The following is a 15,059-nucleotide window of genomic DNA, read 5'->3' as shown; positions in this document are numbered from 1 at the left end:
TTGTCCCAAAGCTTGAACTTGTTTTAGGCATTCTAGGTGATTTTTGCATGAACAACCGGGATAAGGTGATGGGAGCCAGTAAGCTTGGGGGAAAAATGGCTGCATGTAGTCATTCAGGAATTTTACCTTTGCAGTACATTTCTTCATATTTTCTTAGTCACTTTTTGCTATTATTCAGGGTATCAAGAAAATAAAAATACTCAACATTTGGGTCAGTGTTTTTTATTCTACTTAATCAGTAAGTTCTTAACTGCAGGTTTAGAACATAGTTTGCTTTCTTTTTTTCTTTTATGTGATTAATATTGGAGCTCCTGAAAATGTCTGACACTGCTTTATTACACAGGGGAGTTTCCGAACTACCTGCGTTTGGTGCATTTTGCATTAAAGTCAGGGTGGTGAGGACCCATGTGTGTCTTTGAAAGTAGTGGAAGTTGTGTGAAAACTTTATCTCTTCAGTGAAAACAATGGAGTTTGGAATTCACAGGAAGCAAAGCAGAGTTGTGGGGACGTATGTGAGCAGAAGGAGGGCGGCAGCATGTTTGAGGGAGTGCCTTATTTTGGATGAGAGTGAATAACCTGGAATTTAGATATCTAATTAGTCATTTTGCTTGTAAGATGACCTTCCTGTATTTTGTTAAATGATAATTCAAATGGTGGGGGGGTGTGTGTGTTCACAGTTCCTGCTTCTGGCTACTGTAAGTTCTGCTGGCTTTATGCTGATAGCTGCTTTCACATATAGCTGCTATTAAATTTTTCGTTTCTTACATGAAAAGGTTGACAAATTTGGTTCTAAATCCATTGTAACACAGATGTATTCATGTCAATCTTTGAACTAATTTTTGTTACAGTGCTTTTTTTCAGTTTGAATTGTATATTGTAAAGCCACTTTATTTCCAGTAGTCTGTCATCACTAAGTCTTTAGTGTTATTTTGGACTTTTTTTTACTTCTTTTGAAGGACTATGCTGACGAACATTTAATGAGATATTAATGTCTAAGGCTGAGCTGCTGCTCTTACTGAATTAGGAGTGAGATTTATTGAATTAGAAATGGTCTCTCTAGCTGTACTTTTACAGTTGGCAGGGGTTGTTTCAGCTTTTAGGCAATTGTAGAAATCTGTGGTTAGTTTAAATACATTTATTGTGCAAAGAGGACATCCTTAGAAAACAGCTGAAAAAATTGATAACGGCAGTTTCTCTTAAGTGTCTATTCCTATTCCTCCGCTCTAGGCGGGTAAGTGGAAAACACATATGCTTCCCTTTAGTAATTCTTTTTAACATACATTAAGAGAAACGTGCTTTACTGTTCTCTGGCTGACCTTGAGGTTATGCAGTTTAAAGGCTCAAAGAATCAAGGTAGGTTTTGAAGCACACCGACATATATTTGAAACTTTTGTGGGGTTGTTTTTGTTGTTTTGTTTTTTTTTTCACTAGCATTTTATGCTGGTGATACAGACAAGTTGTGTGTTTTAGCAGCAGCTTTCTTTAGAACAACTAGTTATAGTGGAAAGAGAAGTCTAAGGATTCTGAATTTCCTTTTTGTACCACCTGTGATTCAGTTAATTGCCCAAAGACTAGGTAGTTCAGTTCCTTTATCTCTGGCTTTAGCACCCTCTTCTTAAAGATCAGACATTGTTGATATTCCCTGGTTTCCTCTTGCCTGCTGGAGGAGAAATAAAAACCAAAGCAGAGCTTATTCAAAGGGTACTGGACTGTGAGGGAGAAATCACGATGCTAGAAACTTCTGGGCAAGAGAATTGGAACTTCAGGGTTTGCATCTAGTGTCCTTGAAAACGATATCCTTTACAAATGAATGTTATGGTAAGCACATCTGCCATATTTAGGAGTAAAGAAAATGAAAGCAAATGGTCTGAAGAAGGGAATTGCTGTATATCCACAACTGCTGGGTTTCCTCTTGCCTGCTGGAGGAGAAATAAAAACCAAAGCAGAGCTTATTCAAAGGGTACTGGATTGTGAGGGAGAAATCACAATGCTAGAAACTTCTGGGCAAGAGAATTGGAACTTCAGGGTTTGCATCTAGTGTCCTTGAAAACGATATCCTTTACAAGTGAATGTTATGGTAAGCACATCTGCCATATTTAGGAGTAAAGAAAATGAAAGTAAATGGTTTGAAGAAGGGAATTGCTGTATATCCACAACTGCTGGGGGTGGGAGGACCTCTTCTGAAGTCACTGCTACAATAACATAAAAGTTTTCTGGAAATTCTGTCAATGTGGCTTGTTATTTCCTCAGCCCTGCTTTTAATGGGGAGGCAGAAAGTGTGGGGGGGTGTATACATCTGCACAAAATCTTTTTCTTAGTATAAATTATACCGTTTAATCGGTTATGTTCCATGGGGTTCTTTAAAATCACCTTCTTTTTAAGGTGGTATTAAAAATATATGATTTCTGAAACAAAAATCTAAAGCTTGCTTTTTTTACTTTTTTGGCAGGGAGATGTTCTGTTTCAGATTCTCTGGTAGCAAATAGAAAAGTGATAATTTACATATATTTATATATATAGTGTGTGTATTTATATATAGAAGACACATCAGCAAAAAAGTTGATTGCAGTGTGGAAAGTTAACTTACGGAAATGTTTACTTGATTCTAGGCTTGTACATTCCAGTTGTTCCAATTCTTCTTAACACATGTCAGAAAAGCTTGTTGACTCTATTAGAATGAAAGTTGCGTTTCATTAATCATTACAATATGTGCTGAGATAAATTGTCCCTAGTTCCTGCTTGTGTGCAGATAAATTTGGGGTTTACACAAAGTGTTTATTTTCAGAAAAGGCAAAGTTTTAAGCCTTTTTTTTTAACAGCATACTACCTTGAGAGAACTTAAGTTTCTTTGTGAAGTTTTTTAACTTACTAGAGATTTTGACTAAGAGTTAATGATGAAGTAGTGAGGACTGATGTCTCAAAGCAGCAATGCAGCACATTAATGTCATACTTACAGAAGTAGCTGCAGTGTTATTTCTCATTGATAAAGCCTTTCAGTGTAGAATGGAGCAATAATGGTTACAAATTTGTCTCATGAATTTGCCTAAATTTCTGTTAGGTGACCAATAGCATGTGCTTAGTCTTATGTAGCAGTCATACAAGAAGGTGAGGCTATCTGACAAGCCTAACAGGGAAAGTATAGAATTTTAAAACTCTTTCACAGGCACCCCTTTGTCATGGGGAAAGAGCTTATGTGCCCTTGGGAGGTTGGGAGCTGAGGCTCTGAGAGCAGCATATGGACCCACATTTCAGGTTCAAAGCCCCTTACTTAGTGCAGATGGCCAAAGGCTTCTTACAGATAAAATCTCCATCCTGAATCGTTGGTCTGAACATTTTCAAACACTCTTTAGTGCTAACCGTGTAGTCCAAGGCTAAGGAATCCAGGACATTTTACAACATCCTGTGAAAAACGAATTGGATATAGCCCCTACCGTGGGAGAGACTCTTAAGGCTATACAGCAGGTGAAAACTGGCAAGGCAGCTGGGGTCGATGGAATCCCACCCGAAATCTGGAAGCACGGAGGCCAAGCACTTCATGCTAAATTTCACGAGCTAGTTGTGCGCTGTTGGGAGCAAGGTAAATTACCATCAGATTTTTGTGATGCAATCATCATCACTGTATAAAAAAAAAAAAAGGTGTAAAGTCAGACTTCTCAAGCTACCGAGGTATAACTGTTCTCCATTGCTGGAAAAATTCTTGCAAGAATACTATTGAACAGATCAGTACCCGCTATCGCAGAAGAACTTCTACCTGAAAATCAGTGTGGTTTCAGAGCTAGTAGAAGTACCTCAGACATGGTATTTGTTCTCAGACAACAGCAAGAAAAGCGTAGAGAACAGAATAAGGGGCTCTATGTAACTTTCGTTGACCTCACTGTGAGTAGAAAAGGCCTGTGGCTAATCTTGGAACGATTAGGTTGTCCCCTCAAGTTCCTCAAAATGATTATTCTGTCACACGAGGATCAGCAAGGCCAAGTCAGATATGGCGATGCACTCTCTGAGCCCTTCCTAATAACCAGTGGTGTGAAACAAGGTTGCGTTCCTGTACCAACTTTATTCACTATCTTCTTTAGCATGATGCTCCAAAGGGCTATGGTAGACCTCGACAAACAAAACGGCATTTATATTCGATATCGTACTGATGGGAGCCTATTCAATCTAAGGCGACTGAAGGCCCACACTAAGACCCTAGATCATCTTGTCAGTGGACTGATTTTTGCTGATGATGCCGCCCTTGTTGCCCACACAGAAGCAGCTCTGCAGCGTTTAACACCTTGCTTTGCAGAGGCGGCTGAGCTTTTTGGGCTGGAAGTCAGCTTGAAGAAGACAGTAGTTCTCTACCAACCTGCACCACAAGAAGATTATCATCATGCCCACATTACCACTGGCGAGTCAGAGCTTAAGTCAGTTCAGCAGTTCAGCTATCTGGGAAGCATTATTTCCTCGGATGCCACGGTAGAGCCTTCGGAAAATTCCATAGAAGAGTCTGGTGCAATAAGCACCTGAAGAAAAGTACAAAGATTAGTGTCTATAGAGCCACTGTACTGTCTACTCTTTTATATGGGTCTGAATCATGGGTTATCTGCCACCACCTGTGACTTCTCGAACGCTTTCATCAGCGCTGCCTCCTTACAATTCTAAACATCCATTGGACTGACTGTGTGTCAAATGTTACTGTCCTCAAACAGGCAGGGGTCACCAGTGTTAAAGCCATATTGCTGAAATTGCAGCTGCGCTGGGCAGGGCACGTCTCTAGGATGAAGGATCATCGCCTCCCTAAGAATCTTGTTTTACGGTGAGCTTGCCACCAGTTGCCGAAAGGGAAGTGCCCCAAAGGAGATATAAGGACACCCTGAAACAATGCCTTAGCCTTGGCCATATTGACTACCATCAGTGGTCCACCTTGACTTGCAGTCGGGAGACTTGGAGGCACACCATACATAACGCCGTTGAGTCCTTTGAGAACACACACAGAACGAATCTCAAGGAGAAAAGACAGCGCAGAAAGAATCACACCCTGGCTATACCACCCAAGGAGAGCTTTCGCTGTGGTTTTTGCAGGCGGATTTGCCTATCTCACATTGGCCTTTTTAGCCATCAGCGCGCTTGTAGTAAGCGTGGGTAAAGCCCTTCCCAAATCTTCCGTTTGCAAAATCAGGCCATGATGATGATGATGAGAGTTTTAAAATAAAAGAAATGTCATGTACCTATTTTAAGTAATAGGCACCAATGAAGTAATCATGTTTAGATAAGTACTACAATTTAAGTTTCATTTCACAGCTTTGTTTTCAAACTTCTGCATATATTTAGAGTCTTCCTGTTTTGTTTGTGGTGCGTTTATGCAACTAGATGGGATTACACCTAAACTATTTCACATTAAAGATAAAACCTGTGCACTTTTTCTCATGAAAGACAGTTTTTCAGTTTGATTTACAAGCACTAAAGGACCAGTCAGCCCCTTTTGTTTGAAGAATTGTCTTTCCTTTTAGCTCATATAAAATAATAAGCTACAAATGTATAGATAAATATTTTAATCAATTGTTGGGGGTTTTGTTTGGTTTTTTGATTATATCTATGTGTATATATATATAAAATCCCATTTATGTAAACTCATTGCCAAGTTTTCATGGAATTTTTCTTCTATTTTGTAAAATAATGTAGAAACTTTTTGTCAGCTCTCTCTTCTCTAGACTCTTATTTTACAAAGTTCTGCAACATCTGTCACCCCGACTTCCTGTTCTGTACATTTCTTAGGAACTCTTCTGAGTGGATAATTTCACAATTAAAAGACTTTGGGAAACCTGATAAATTATGTAGCATAAGCTATATGCCCTACTTATGTTGGAATGCATCACTTTAGCTCTTCAAATGGGTGCAGGCACTGGAACTGCTATAAATAGTTACAAATCTGATTTCAGTACCGACACATTATTATTAATTTATGCAAGGCTGGTAATTCTGCCTGCCTTTGATTGTCAGGGTTAAAATCCTGAGTTTGAGGACACGACAGTAGCTTAGAAAAACTTGTGCTGACAGTTCTGCCACTTGTAGGGCAAAGCTTGAACTTGTTGGGTGGGAAGACAGGCATAAAGTGCCTGTGCAAGGCAATTTATGTGCCTTCCTGTGCAAGGAAGATGTAAGTTTCTTAACGTGATGCAAGAGTTCATGTTTGGAGGGGAACGAGTGCAGTTACCTAGTTCTTGCGCCATGTTTCAGTCCATAGCTGGGAGCAGAGCCCAAGGTTCTGCATCTTGTTAGGCCCATGAACCATCACATAGCTCTGAAGCAGGTGGCAAGGTCATTTTCTTCTGCTTTTCTTCACAAGAGGTAGTGTCCTGTTAGGCTTGTTCTGTATGGTCTGCTGGCAGACAAGTATATGCAAGTAGATCCGTAATTTCCAGGCTTACCAGTGACTTGTCAGATGCTATCCAGCATAATTTATATATATATATGTATATATATTTTTATATATATGCTGTTGATAAAAACCTAGGAAATTCTTTTCTCCTGTGTGCATGCTTCCAGATTACTGGAAAAAAAATGAAGCAATACATTTGGTCAGTGTTGTACATACAAGTGTCAGCTCTTAGGATCACCTTGCTGCTTTGTGACTTAAGTTTTTCAGCAGACTGGACAGTGTTTTTGCTGAGTATATTTAATCCCCCCCCCCCCCCCCCCCCCCCGGCTACATGTTGCAGAATCCCTACCTTGAAATCTGCTTATTTGATTTTTTTTCATTCTTGGTGTCCTTACCGCTGTTAGGATTGCATCTCAAGCCACAATACAAAATACAACTCCAGGAAAAAAAAAGACAAGTATGTGAAAACCAGAGTGATGGCTTAGCCAGGTCAACTAAACTGACAAACTAAATTTCTTTTGTTAGAGTGTTTGAATGTATTAAGGGTCATAGAGTCCAAAAGTATAGCTCAACCTGAGAATGAGTTAAGAAGCCTAAAAAATAGAGGGATGAAGAATTACCCAACTGCAGAAAATTTGACTTGGGTTTAGAACGCTAATTTGGTGAAAATTATTGAATGCTTACTGGGGACAAATGTTATGCTTTTGGGATTATAACCATGGATATATGTGTTAGAACTTAAAACTGGTTACCTGAGTGTTTTGTCAGAAATGCCTAACATCTTGTTTCTTTGGACTGCTTAAGGAGCTAGGGCATTCTGGAGTATGTGGTTAAGTCTGCAGCTGAGTTACTATTCCATATGGTCCTCAGAAAATCATAGAATCATAAAATAGTTAGGGTTGGAAAGGACCTTAAGATCATCTAGTTCCAAACCCCCTGCCATGGGCAGGGACACCTCACACTAAACTATATCACCCAAGGCTTCGTCCAACCTGGCCTTGAGCACCGCCAGGGATGGAGCATTCACAGCCTCCCTGGGCAACCCATTCCAGTGCCTCATAGAAGGCCACCAAATTGGTCAGGCAGGATTTCCCCTTAGTGAAGCCATGCTGGCTGTCACCAAGCACCTTGTTGATTTTCATGTGCCTTAGCATGCCTTCCAGGAGAATCTGCTCCAAGATTTAGCAGGCACAGAGGTGAGACTGACTGGTCTGTAATTTCCCTGGGTCATCCATTTTCCCCTTCTTGAAAATGGGGATTATAGTTCCCTTTTTCCAGTCATGTTACCTCCTTTGCAAAACGCAGCATACCTGAATTACTTGGGAACAGCAGCACTGATTAACCTGTTTGGTAGTAGGTGACACATCTAGCCAAAGGTGGCTTTAATAGAACAAATGCCTTGTTTTCCTAAAACACTGCACCAAATATTTGGTGTTTTGTAACTGACTCGTGTACAAAGCATTTCAGTTGTGATTCCAGTAGTTTTCTATTCAGCTGCTCAACAGCTTTTGTTATCTGGATGCACTATTGGCTGGATTCTAAACCAAAATAATGACATTGTAGGTAATTTGGCAAAATATTCTAGAGGAGAAATCTGTGTATAAAGCCCTGAACTTCAGTATTTCATAGTAGAGTTTTGGGGTTTTGCAGTTCAGGCTTGTCTAGTTTTCTGTTCCTGTCCTTTGTTAGAAATCTATACTAGATTTGTGTCTAATGTTTTAATTTGTATTAAAATATTATTTAGTAGTTTCAAGGTGGCTGCCCATCTGAAATGTTTTGGGGGGTTTGTTTGGGGTTTTTAGGTTTTTTTTTTTTTTAGTATCTAGTGAAATGTTTGACATGACTTCACAAGGTAGTGTTTAACTTAATGGAGGGCTGGCAGCATTGGTGTGTTGTGTTTTAAAATGTAGGCACTTTTGTGTTATTTAGTTCACTTGCTAATAAAAAGTCTTCTGTATACAGTAATAATGTATAGTCTTATATAATATACATAAGATAAATGCTGCTGAAGAGCCACCCCTTAAGAAAACTACTAGAAAGGTATTTTGCATTAAAGTCATTCAGTTCCAAGTGGTTTGTGTTGAATTTCTGGCTCAGTACTGCGGCTTCAGCTGTAAAGTGTGTCCTCCCTTTCTTTGCCACGGTGTTGAGGTATTCACCTGGGAGGGGAGGGATGAGATTTGGAATTTCTTAATGCAGAAAAAGTTTGTCTGACTTTCTGCTCAGCTGTTTCAATCACTTCTGATCTATAAAATTAAGTATTATATTTTTCTTTATATTTTTGTTTTGATCTTATTTTTCTCCAGCTCTTATTTCAGAGAAATGGCAGATCTTTGCTTTTGCAAGAAAATGGTTAGAAGCTGACTTCCAGCAGGGTGCAGCGTTATTGGAGAGAGTATTTGTCCCTAGAACGCGGTGCCTGGATGCCAGAAATGGGTATTATTTTAAGCAGTGTTTCTTGTGGTAGTTGTAGATGACTCTCCAGTCAACAGTTTGCCTCCGGAATTCTGTCCTGAGTTATGTGAGGATATGGTTTCGTGTTACTGGTTTATCATGTAGTTGCCACTAAGCAGGTACTTCTGTTCCACCTTGCCCCAGACCAGTTTCTCCTTGTTGCTTTGCCTGTATCAAATCTAGTGGTCTTGCTGCTGTTTTTTTTTACCCAGTTCAGTTGATGTGGTGCAGAGAAAAAGAATAAAAACCCTTTCTGAATAAAACCTTTTACATGATGATTGTCAAGTTCATGGATACTCTTAAGCTGTTGTAACAGCAGTGTGTGAAGAGCTGTTACACCTGAAGACTGTGTGTAGTATCCATTCGTGTGTAATTTGGGGGCCCTCTGGAATGATCTGATGTGTATCGGAAGTTTGAAAACATTGCCAGTTTCTCTTATTTGGAAAGGCTTATTAGTGTTCAACTGGAAATTTAAGATTAGATCTAGTAACTAAATCCCCAAAGCACGTAGGTGATAAATGGAGAAAGAGAAATTTGTCAGTGATTGTGCGGGAGAGAAAACGAGAAAAAAGATGTAATCAGCCAAAACCAGGGGAAAAATGTAAATGTTGAGCAGTGTGTTTCACTCTCTGACTTATGAATTATTTCACATAACAGAGAATGAATAAAAATAGAGATTTTTGTTGGTGTTCTGAATGTGAGGTAAAAAAAGCCTATATTGAAAATGTTTATTTCTGGAGCATATGAGTTAGGTGAATGTTGGCATTGAAATAGAGAAAGTAAAACTTACTGGTAATAGAGATGATCCTAACCAAGTTTCCCTTTCAGGGAAAGAATATGTCTTTCTATGTAGTAGATCTAGCTTGATTGTCACTTTGGATGTTTTCTTCTATTGTTGTGATAGGGCTAGCACTGAAGAGAGCAGAGCTGAGGATACTAGTGCTGCCTTTCTCCAGTCTGTAACCTTATCTGTGAAACACATATTCATGACATGGGACAGAATTTTGTGGGCTGTTGTTTTTTATGGAAATGGGAATTGAGGCTCTCTTTGCAAGAAAGGGGCCAGTGAGCAAAATCAAGTGTTTGGTGTACTAAAGTTTATTTACAGTTTCAGGAAACTTCAGTTCCTTAAGAGTTGATTGAACTGCTTAGGGGAAAAAAAATGCAGTAGCTGTGTTGTTACCCTCATTCTTGGATTGTATTGTCTTAGAGACTTAGAAGTGTGTGTGGCCATGTTTTTGAACTTTATTGAATTGTGAAAAATAAGCATTTGGTATTAGTCCTTGCAGTACATAAACCAACAAAAAACCTCAACAAAAACCCAACCAACCAAAGAAAGAAACAAAAAGAAACCAAAAAAAATCAACCCCAAGAAACCAAACACTAAACAAAAACCAGACACAAAGTCCAGACAAACAGGTCTTTCCCCCTCCCCCCAAAAAATCACCCACAGCTGAAAAACATATAAATCTTTCAGCCTCAGTTGGTTTTTTATTTAACTTTGACTTTGGTAATGTTTATGGTAAATACAGTTTGGCAAGGTATAGCTACAAATTGTGTTTAGAGTTCCTGTGTGACCAAAGTCACCTTCTGAGACAAAAGTACCTATTCGATGATTCTAATTTACTATTTGAGTGTAATTGAAACCAAAGTGCATGACTTCAGCAGAGGCAGTGGCTTATGGTAAAATTATCAACTCAGCCACCTATAGACAAAACTATATTCCCAGAAACTGTAATATTCAAATTCAGAAGTCTTCAAAATCTTAATTTCTCATTTTTTCTTTCCAAATAATTTCTCTTCTAGAGTTAATTTTTCTATGTGCATGCACAAAGATTTTATTATCCTGTGAAGCTAATAAGAAAACCAGACCCTAGCTTCTTTCACATAAATTATAAGCTTTTTTTTTTTATTTGTTTGAAAAATCTTTAACTGTTTTAAGGATACATAAAATAAATTTGCTTTCAGTTTTTAGAAGATTAAAATCAACCTAATTGTCTTAAATGTCAGCATCACTGAAAAAAGGTCAAAGGTGTTGATTCTCTCCCAACCCCCATAATTCATCAGAACTAAATTTGCACTGAAGTTGTTGGGAATTGTTTTTATTATCCATCTTAACTAAAATATTTGTTCTTTCTGAAGGAATGTTTCTTTGAGGTGTGAAATTTCTTTCTCAAAAGTACAGAGACAGCCTCTGAAGTTAATGGCTTATAATGATTATGGGGCAATAACAGTATTTTGAGAGTAGAATTTTGAGAATAGAGCATCTATTGACAGATAATTAACACTTTACCAACAAGTTTTTTGTGCCAAAATATTAAAGATGCAAGATTGTTTCTTTGCCTAGTATTTGAGTATTGTTTGAAAAGTGGTCTTAATGTGTTAGCTGCATGGAGTAGCTTAATTTTGATTTATTTGTTAAGCAGGGGGGTTTACTAGGGGACATTAACTCCTCCGGAGAGACTGGTATCGGGAGGGAAACTTCTATTTTCTTTGAACTGTCATAACTTCACCATTTCACCCTGCTGCATCTCGTGGTTGAGAAAGAAGGGCAGAAACAACTCTGAATTGCCTTTTTATATTTGTTTTACTAAGCTTGTCATGGCTTTGAAAGTTCCTTGTGGAAACCATTTTCTCAGGGAAGAATGCACCCAGGGCATTGTGTCTGCATGCCATGGAGAAGGAGGTGGTTTGTTGCAACAGCAGCTCTTGCTTCAGTAATATACCTTTCATATTTACAACAAAGACAAAACACAAAGGAGTGCTATTTCCTGGAAGAAAGCGTGAGAGGCTGTGATAATGCAATCAGTTAGTAGATTTTGAAAGCAACACATCACTTTTGTGACCCATCTTGTGAGCGTTTCTTTGTTTGCTGAATGTACTCAGTAACATCATGTGTGATGGCTCATCTCCTTTCCAGAGGATATTGTATGTCCAGGTCTTTAATTTAGTTTTTTTCTCTCTCTTTTTTTTTTTAACATTTGTTGCAAGTGTTATATTGGTTCCATAGTGAGTGATATTTATTTAGCCAAATGAAGATTAAAAAGATGAAAATTCTGAAGTCTTTTAGGATTTCTTGCATGTTATATTAGCATGGGTCATTAAATTGGTCACTAACTGTATCTGTTAGGAAATGTAACTCTTGTTCTTCTGAGGTTAAGTAGCAAATTTTGTGTGTTGTTTCAGTTGTCAGAAATCTTGGGGAGCATTAGAAACACAACTTTTGAAAATGTATTTGACTAATGAATCGCTCTTTCATTTTTTCCCCAGCAGGTTCGATCTGTGGATGAGATGAATCATGAGTTTCAAGCTCTTGCCCTAGAATCTCGGGGAATGGGAGAGGTAATTATTGACAGCTGAAAATGCAGTTGGTTGCAAAAGTTGATAAAAATTAAGAAGTCTTAAATAATATGATGTGAATCAAAGGTCTTCTCTTAAGACCAAATTGGTTTTTCAGGCAGGTGAAGATTTCTGTGAAGATAAACTAATTACTTTGAAGAGCTTTGGTATGGTTGTTCACTGGATCTGCTGCGGTACTGTGTCAGTCTGATTTTATGACTGATACTCTTGGGGAAGTGACAGTAATTTATTTGAAAGTTTGTGCAGTTCTCTGAAATGGGACGTTCTCATTGTCACCGTATCTAGGCTAGTGAAACAGCTGCTTACTACCTCTGAGAAGCTAGAGACTGGGATTTGAGAAAAGTCTGACTCCAGAAAAAGTGCAGCTGGCATACCCTAGCAGAAATGTGTGGTTATTTACTGGTAATTTTGCTGCTAATTACTCCTTAAAAGAAAATATTTAACCACGGTGAAGACTGCTATTATATAATTTAGCTATAGGGAAGAAGGACTTACTCGTTTGGTTTCTTGGTTTTGGGATTTTTTATACAGCCAGTCTACTTGGAGGGATCAGGGAGGATGACTTGGCTCCTTCAAATGTAGTTCCGGGAACTGTTGAGAAAGTAATCAATGTGCATTAGGGTTACTTGCCCTGACAGGACATGCTAATAAAATAAATTCACATTGAACATTTTAGATTGGATATAAGGAAGAAGTTCTTTGCTGTAAGGGTGGTGGGCCACTGGAATGGGTTGCCCAGGGAAGTTGTGAATGCTCCATCCCTGGTGGTGTTCAAGGCCAGGTTGAACAGAGCCTTGGGTGACATGGTTTAGTGGAAGGTGTGCCTACCCATGGCAGGGGGGTTGGAACTAGATGTTCTTAAGGTCCTTTCCAACCCTAACTATTTTACGATTCTGTGAACTAAGATTTCAAATGATGATCATTTTGTCCTGCCTGGTATTTGCCTAATTCAGTTGACAGTTGAACCAGTGACAATATTTCAGCTTAACTTTCTTAAAATGATAGGACCATGATCTTTATGGAAACCATAACTTACTGTTAAAAATTAAATGCCGTGTTCTAGTGACTGAATGTTTCTGGGCTGGTGCATGGCTATTGATTTTTTTACTGCAGTGAAGCATTTAACTAGTCAGTTGGCTTTTCAGCAATTTTTACTTCATCCAGAGTTCCATGTCTGTCTTTAACTATCTGCATTTGAAGAAGCACTAATAGATGAAGGCATGTTATTCTGAAAGCCAAGTAGCTACATGGGATGTGCTTGCTTCTTCCTGTCCACCCCATCCCCCCCACCTCTAAAAACCTTTGAGAAGTAAAGGTGTTAGTAAGGTATGTGGGATAATACCAACAGTTGTGATAGAGCGGATGGGTAAAATTCTTACTGGTGGTTGTTCTTTTGTCACCTGTAAAGTACTCTGAAAGATTGAAGGCAGAGAAAGTGAAGGTTGGCACAAATGCCTGGTTATTAAATTGAGGTATATGTGACTGCTCATACAGATCTCAGGTTGAGGGACATATTTCTGCATGGTTATGATTTTATTTGTTTTCATGGTATTCTGTGGATCTGTGAAGATGCTTAAAAAACAACAAAAAACAACAAAAAAGCAGTAGAAATTCAAAATCCAAACCCCCCTACATGCAAGAATCCAGAGTTCTGCTACAGTGCTGTAGCATCAGAAATTGATATATCGTGACCCTGCACTTACTCAGTTATTATGACTTTGATTATTACCTCAGGTTATTATGACTTTGATTTCAACACTTTCTTATAGGTATCTTGGGGTAATAGAGTTTCACACAGCTAGGCTGAGTAAGTCAGTAATTTTCTTACTATATTGCACAACAGTAAAGTAGCTCTGCAATAACCTTCTTTTTTATTATAACCTTCAAAATATTATGAGAAGTGTCTCATAAATACCCTTGTAAGCTAGGACTGTAGTATGTGTATGTTCTTAGGTGCTGCCCTCTGTCTACTTTGACAGGTGTGAAAGGGAGGTCATGCCAAGTGATCTGCTTCTAGCTATTGGGAGGTTGTTCTCTTCCTCATTTTCTCTATCTGGATAGATTTTATTCCAAACTGAAAATGATTTCTTGTTCATAATTCTAATCCTTCTTTGTCTTTTTTTTTTTTTTTTTCTTCCCCATCTGGGAATCAGTACTTGGCATTAGGAGGCTGTTAAGTCTTGATTTTCACATCATTACTAAAATCAAGACTGTCTGTGAATCCTGAGCAAGTATTGCTTCCATGTGCTAATGTAAAGTAATATAGTACAAAATCTGTTTTCATTATATTTTAACACATTTTGGAAATAATGCATACTGGAGATCCTTCTGTTAAGCAGTCCATCTGAACTGCATTCAGATGGAGCGTGGTCTCAAACACTATCAGGACAGCATAATGTGAGTCAGTTGTACTGTTTCCTTGATCTGTTTATGTCTTGCAATTCTTTGTTAATTTATTCTGTAAAGAAGCAGTAGAGTTTTATTAGCAAGAGATCTGCGGATTGCAGGCATCCTTCACTAAATGTCCTCTGAATTTTTAGCTCTTAGATTTAGCTCTAAGAGCTAAAAATTATACACAGATAATGCGTCTGGCTTCAGCTCCCAAAAGCTAGCGTGACCCTTAAGTTCATGATAATACTCTGAAGAAATAACAACACATGGTGCTGTTTCTCTTCTCAGGCTTATATAAAACTTTCTGCCAAACAGGATATAAATAAAAATATTTTTTGATAATGTCTATTCGTATAGTAACTTAAGAGGGTCAAAGCACACAATGATTTCATTTTAGGGATAGTGTATACATTTCTGGTGTCAAAACTTCATTCAGAGAAATCATAGAAGGCTCTGTAGGATTAACTTCTGATCCTAAAAATTAAAAAAATAATTC

General features: G+C 38.3%; 1 protein-coding gene across 11 annotated transcripts in view; it reads left to right on the top strand.

The window, feature by feature from the left end:
* PUM2 (pumilio RNA binding family member 2) overlaps positions 1 to 15,059 on the top strand; it is a 76,838-nt gene that overhangs the window by 16,831 nt on the left and 44,948 nt on the right. For 8 of the 11 annotated variants that reach the window (XM_061460894.1, XM_061460896.1, XM_061460897.1 and 5 more), the window contains one exon: positions 12,083 to 12,154. In XM_061460894.1, coding sequence (XP_061316878.1) covers positions 12,104 to 12,154 — 51 coding nt within the window. In that variant the 5' untranslated portion in view covers positions 12,083 to 12,103. Of the gene's footprint in view, positions 1 to 12,082; positions 12,155 to 13,133; positions 13,499 to 15,059 lie in introns of those variants that run through there. The other 3 variants (XM_061460895.1, XM_061460893.1, XM_061460898.1) reach the window with 2 other exon arrangements.

The sequence above is a fragment of the Pezoporus flaviventris genome, unplaced genomic scaffold, assembly GCF_033815535.1.
Source record: "Pezoporus flaviventris isolate CSIRO_AGI_PZ_B2104156 unplaced genomic scaffold, CSIRO_AGI_Pfla_v1 ptg000031l, whole genome shotgun sequence".
Lineage (NCBI taxonomy): Eukaryota > Metazoa > Chordata > Aves > Psittaciformes > Psittacidae > Pezoporus > Pezoporus flaviventris.
Note: the sequence above shows the minus strand (reverse complement) of the source record. Positions and strands in the feature narration are given on the sequence as shown.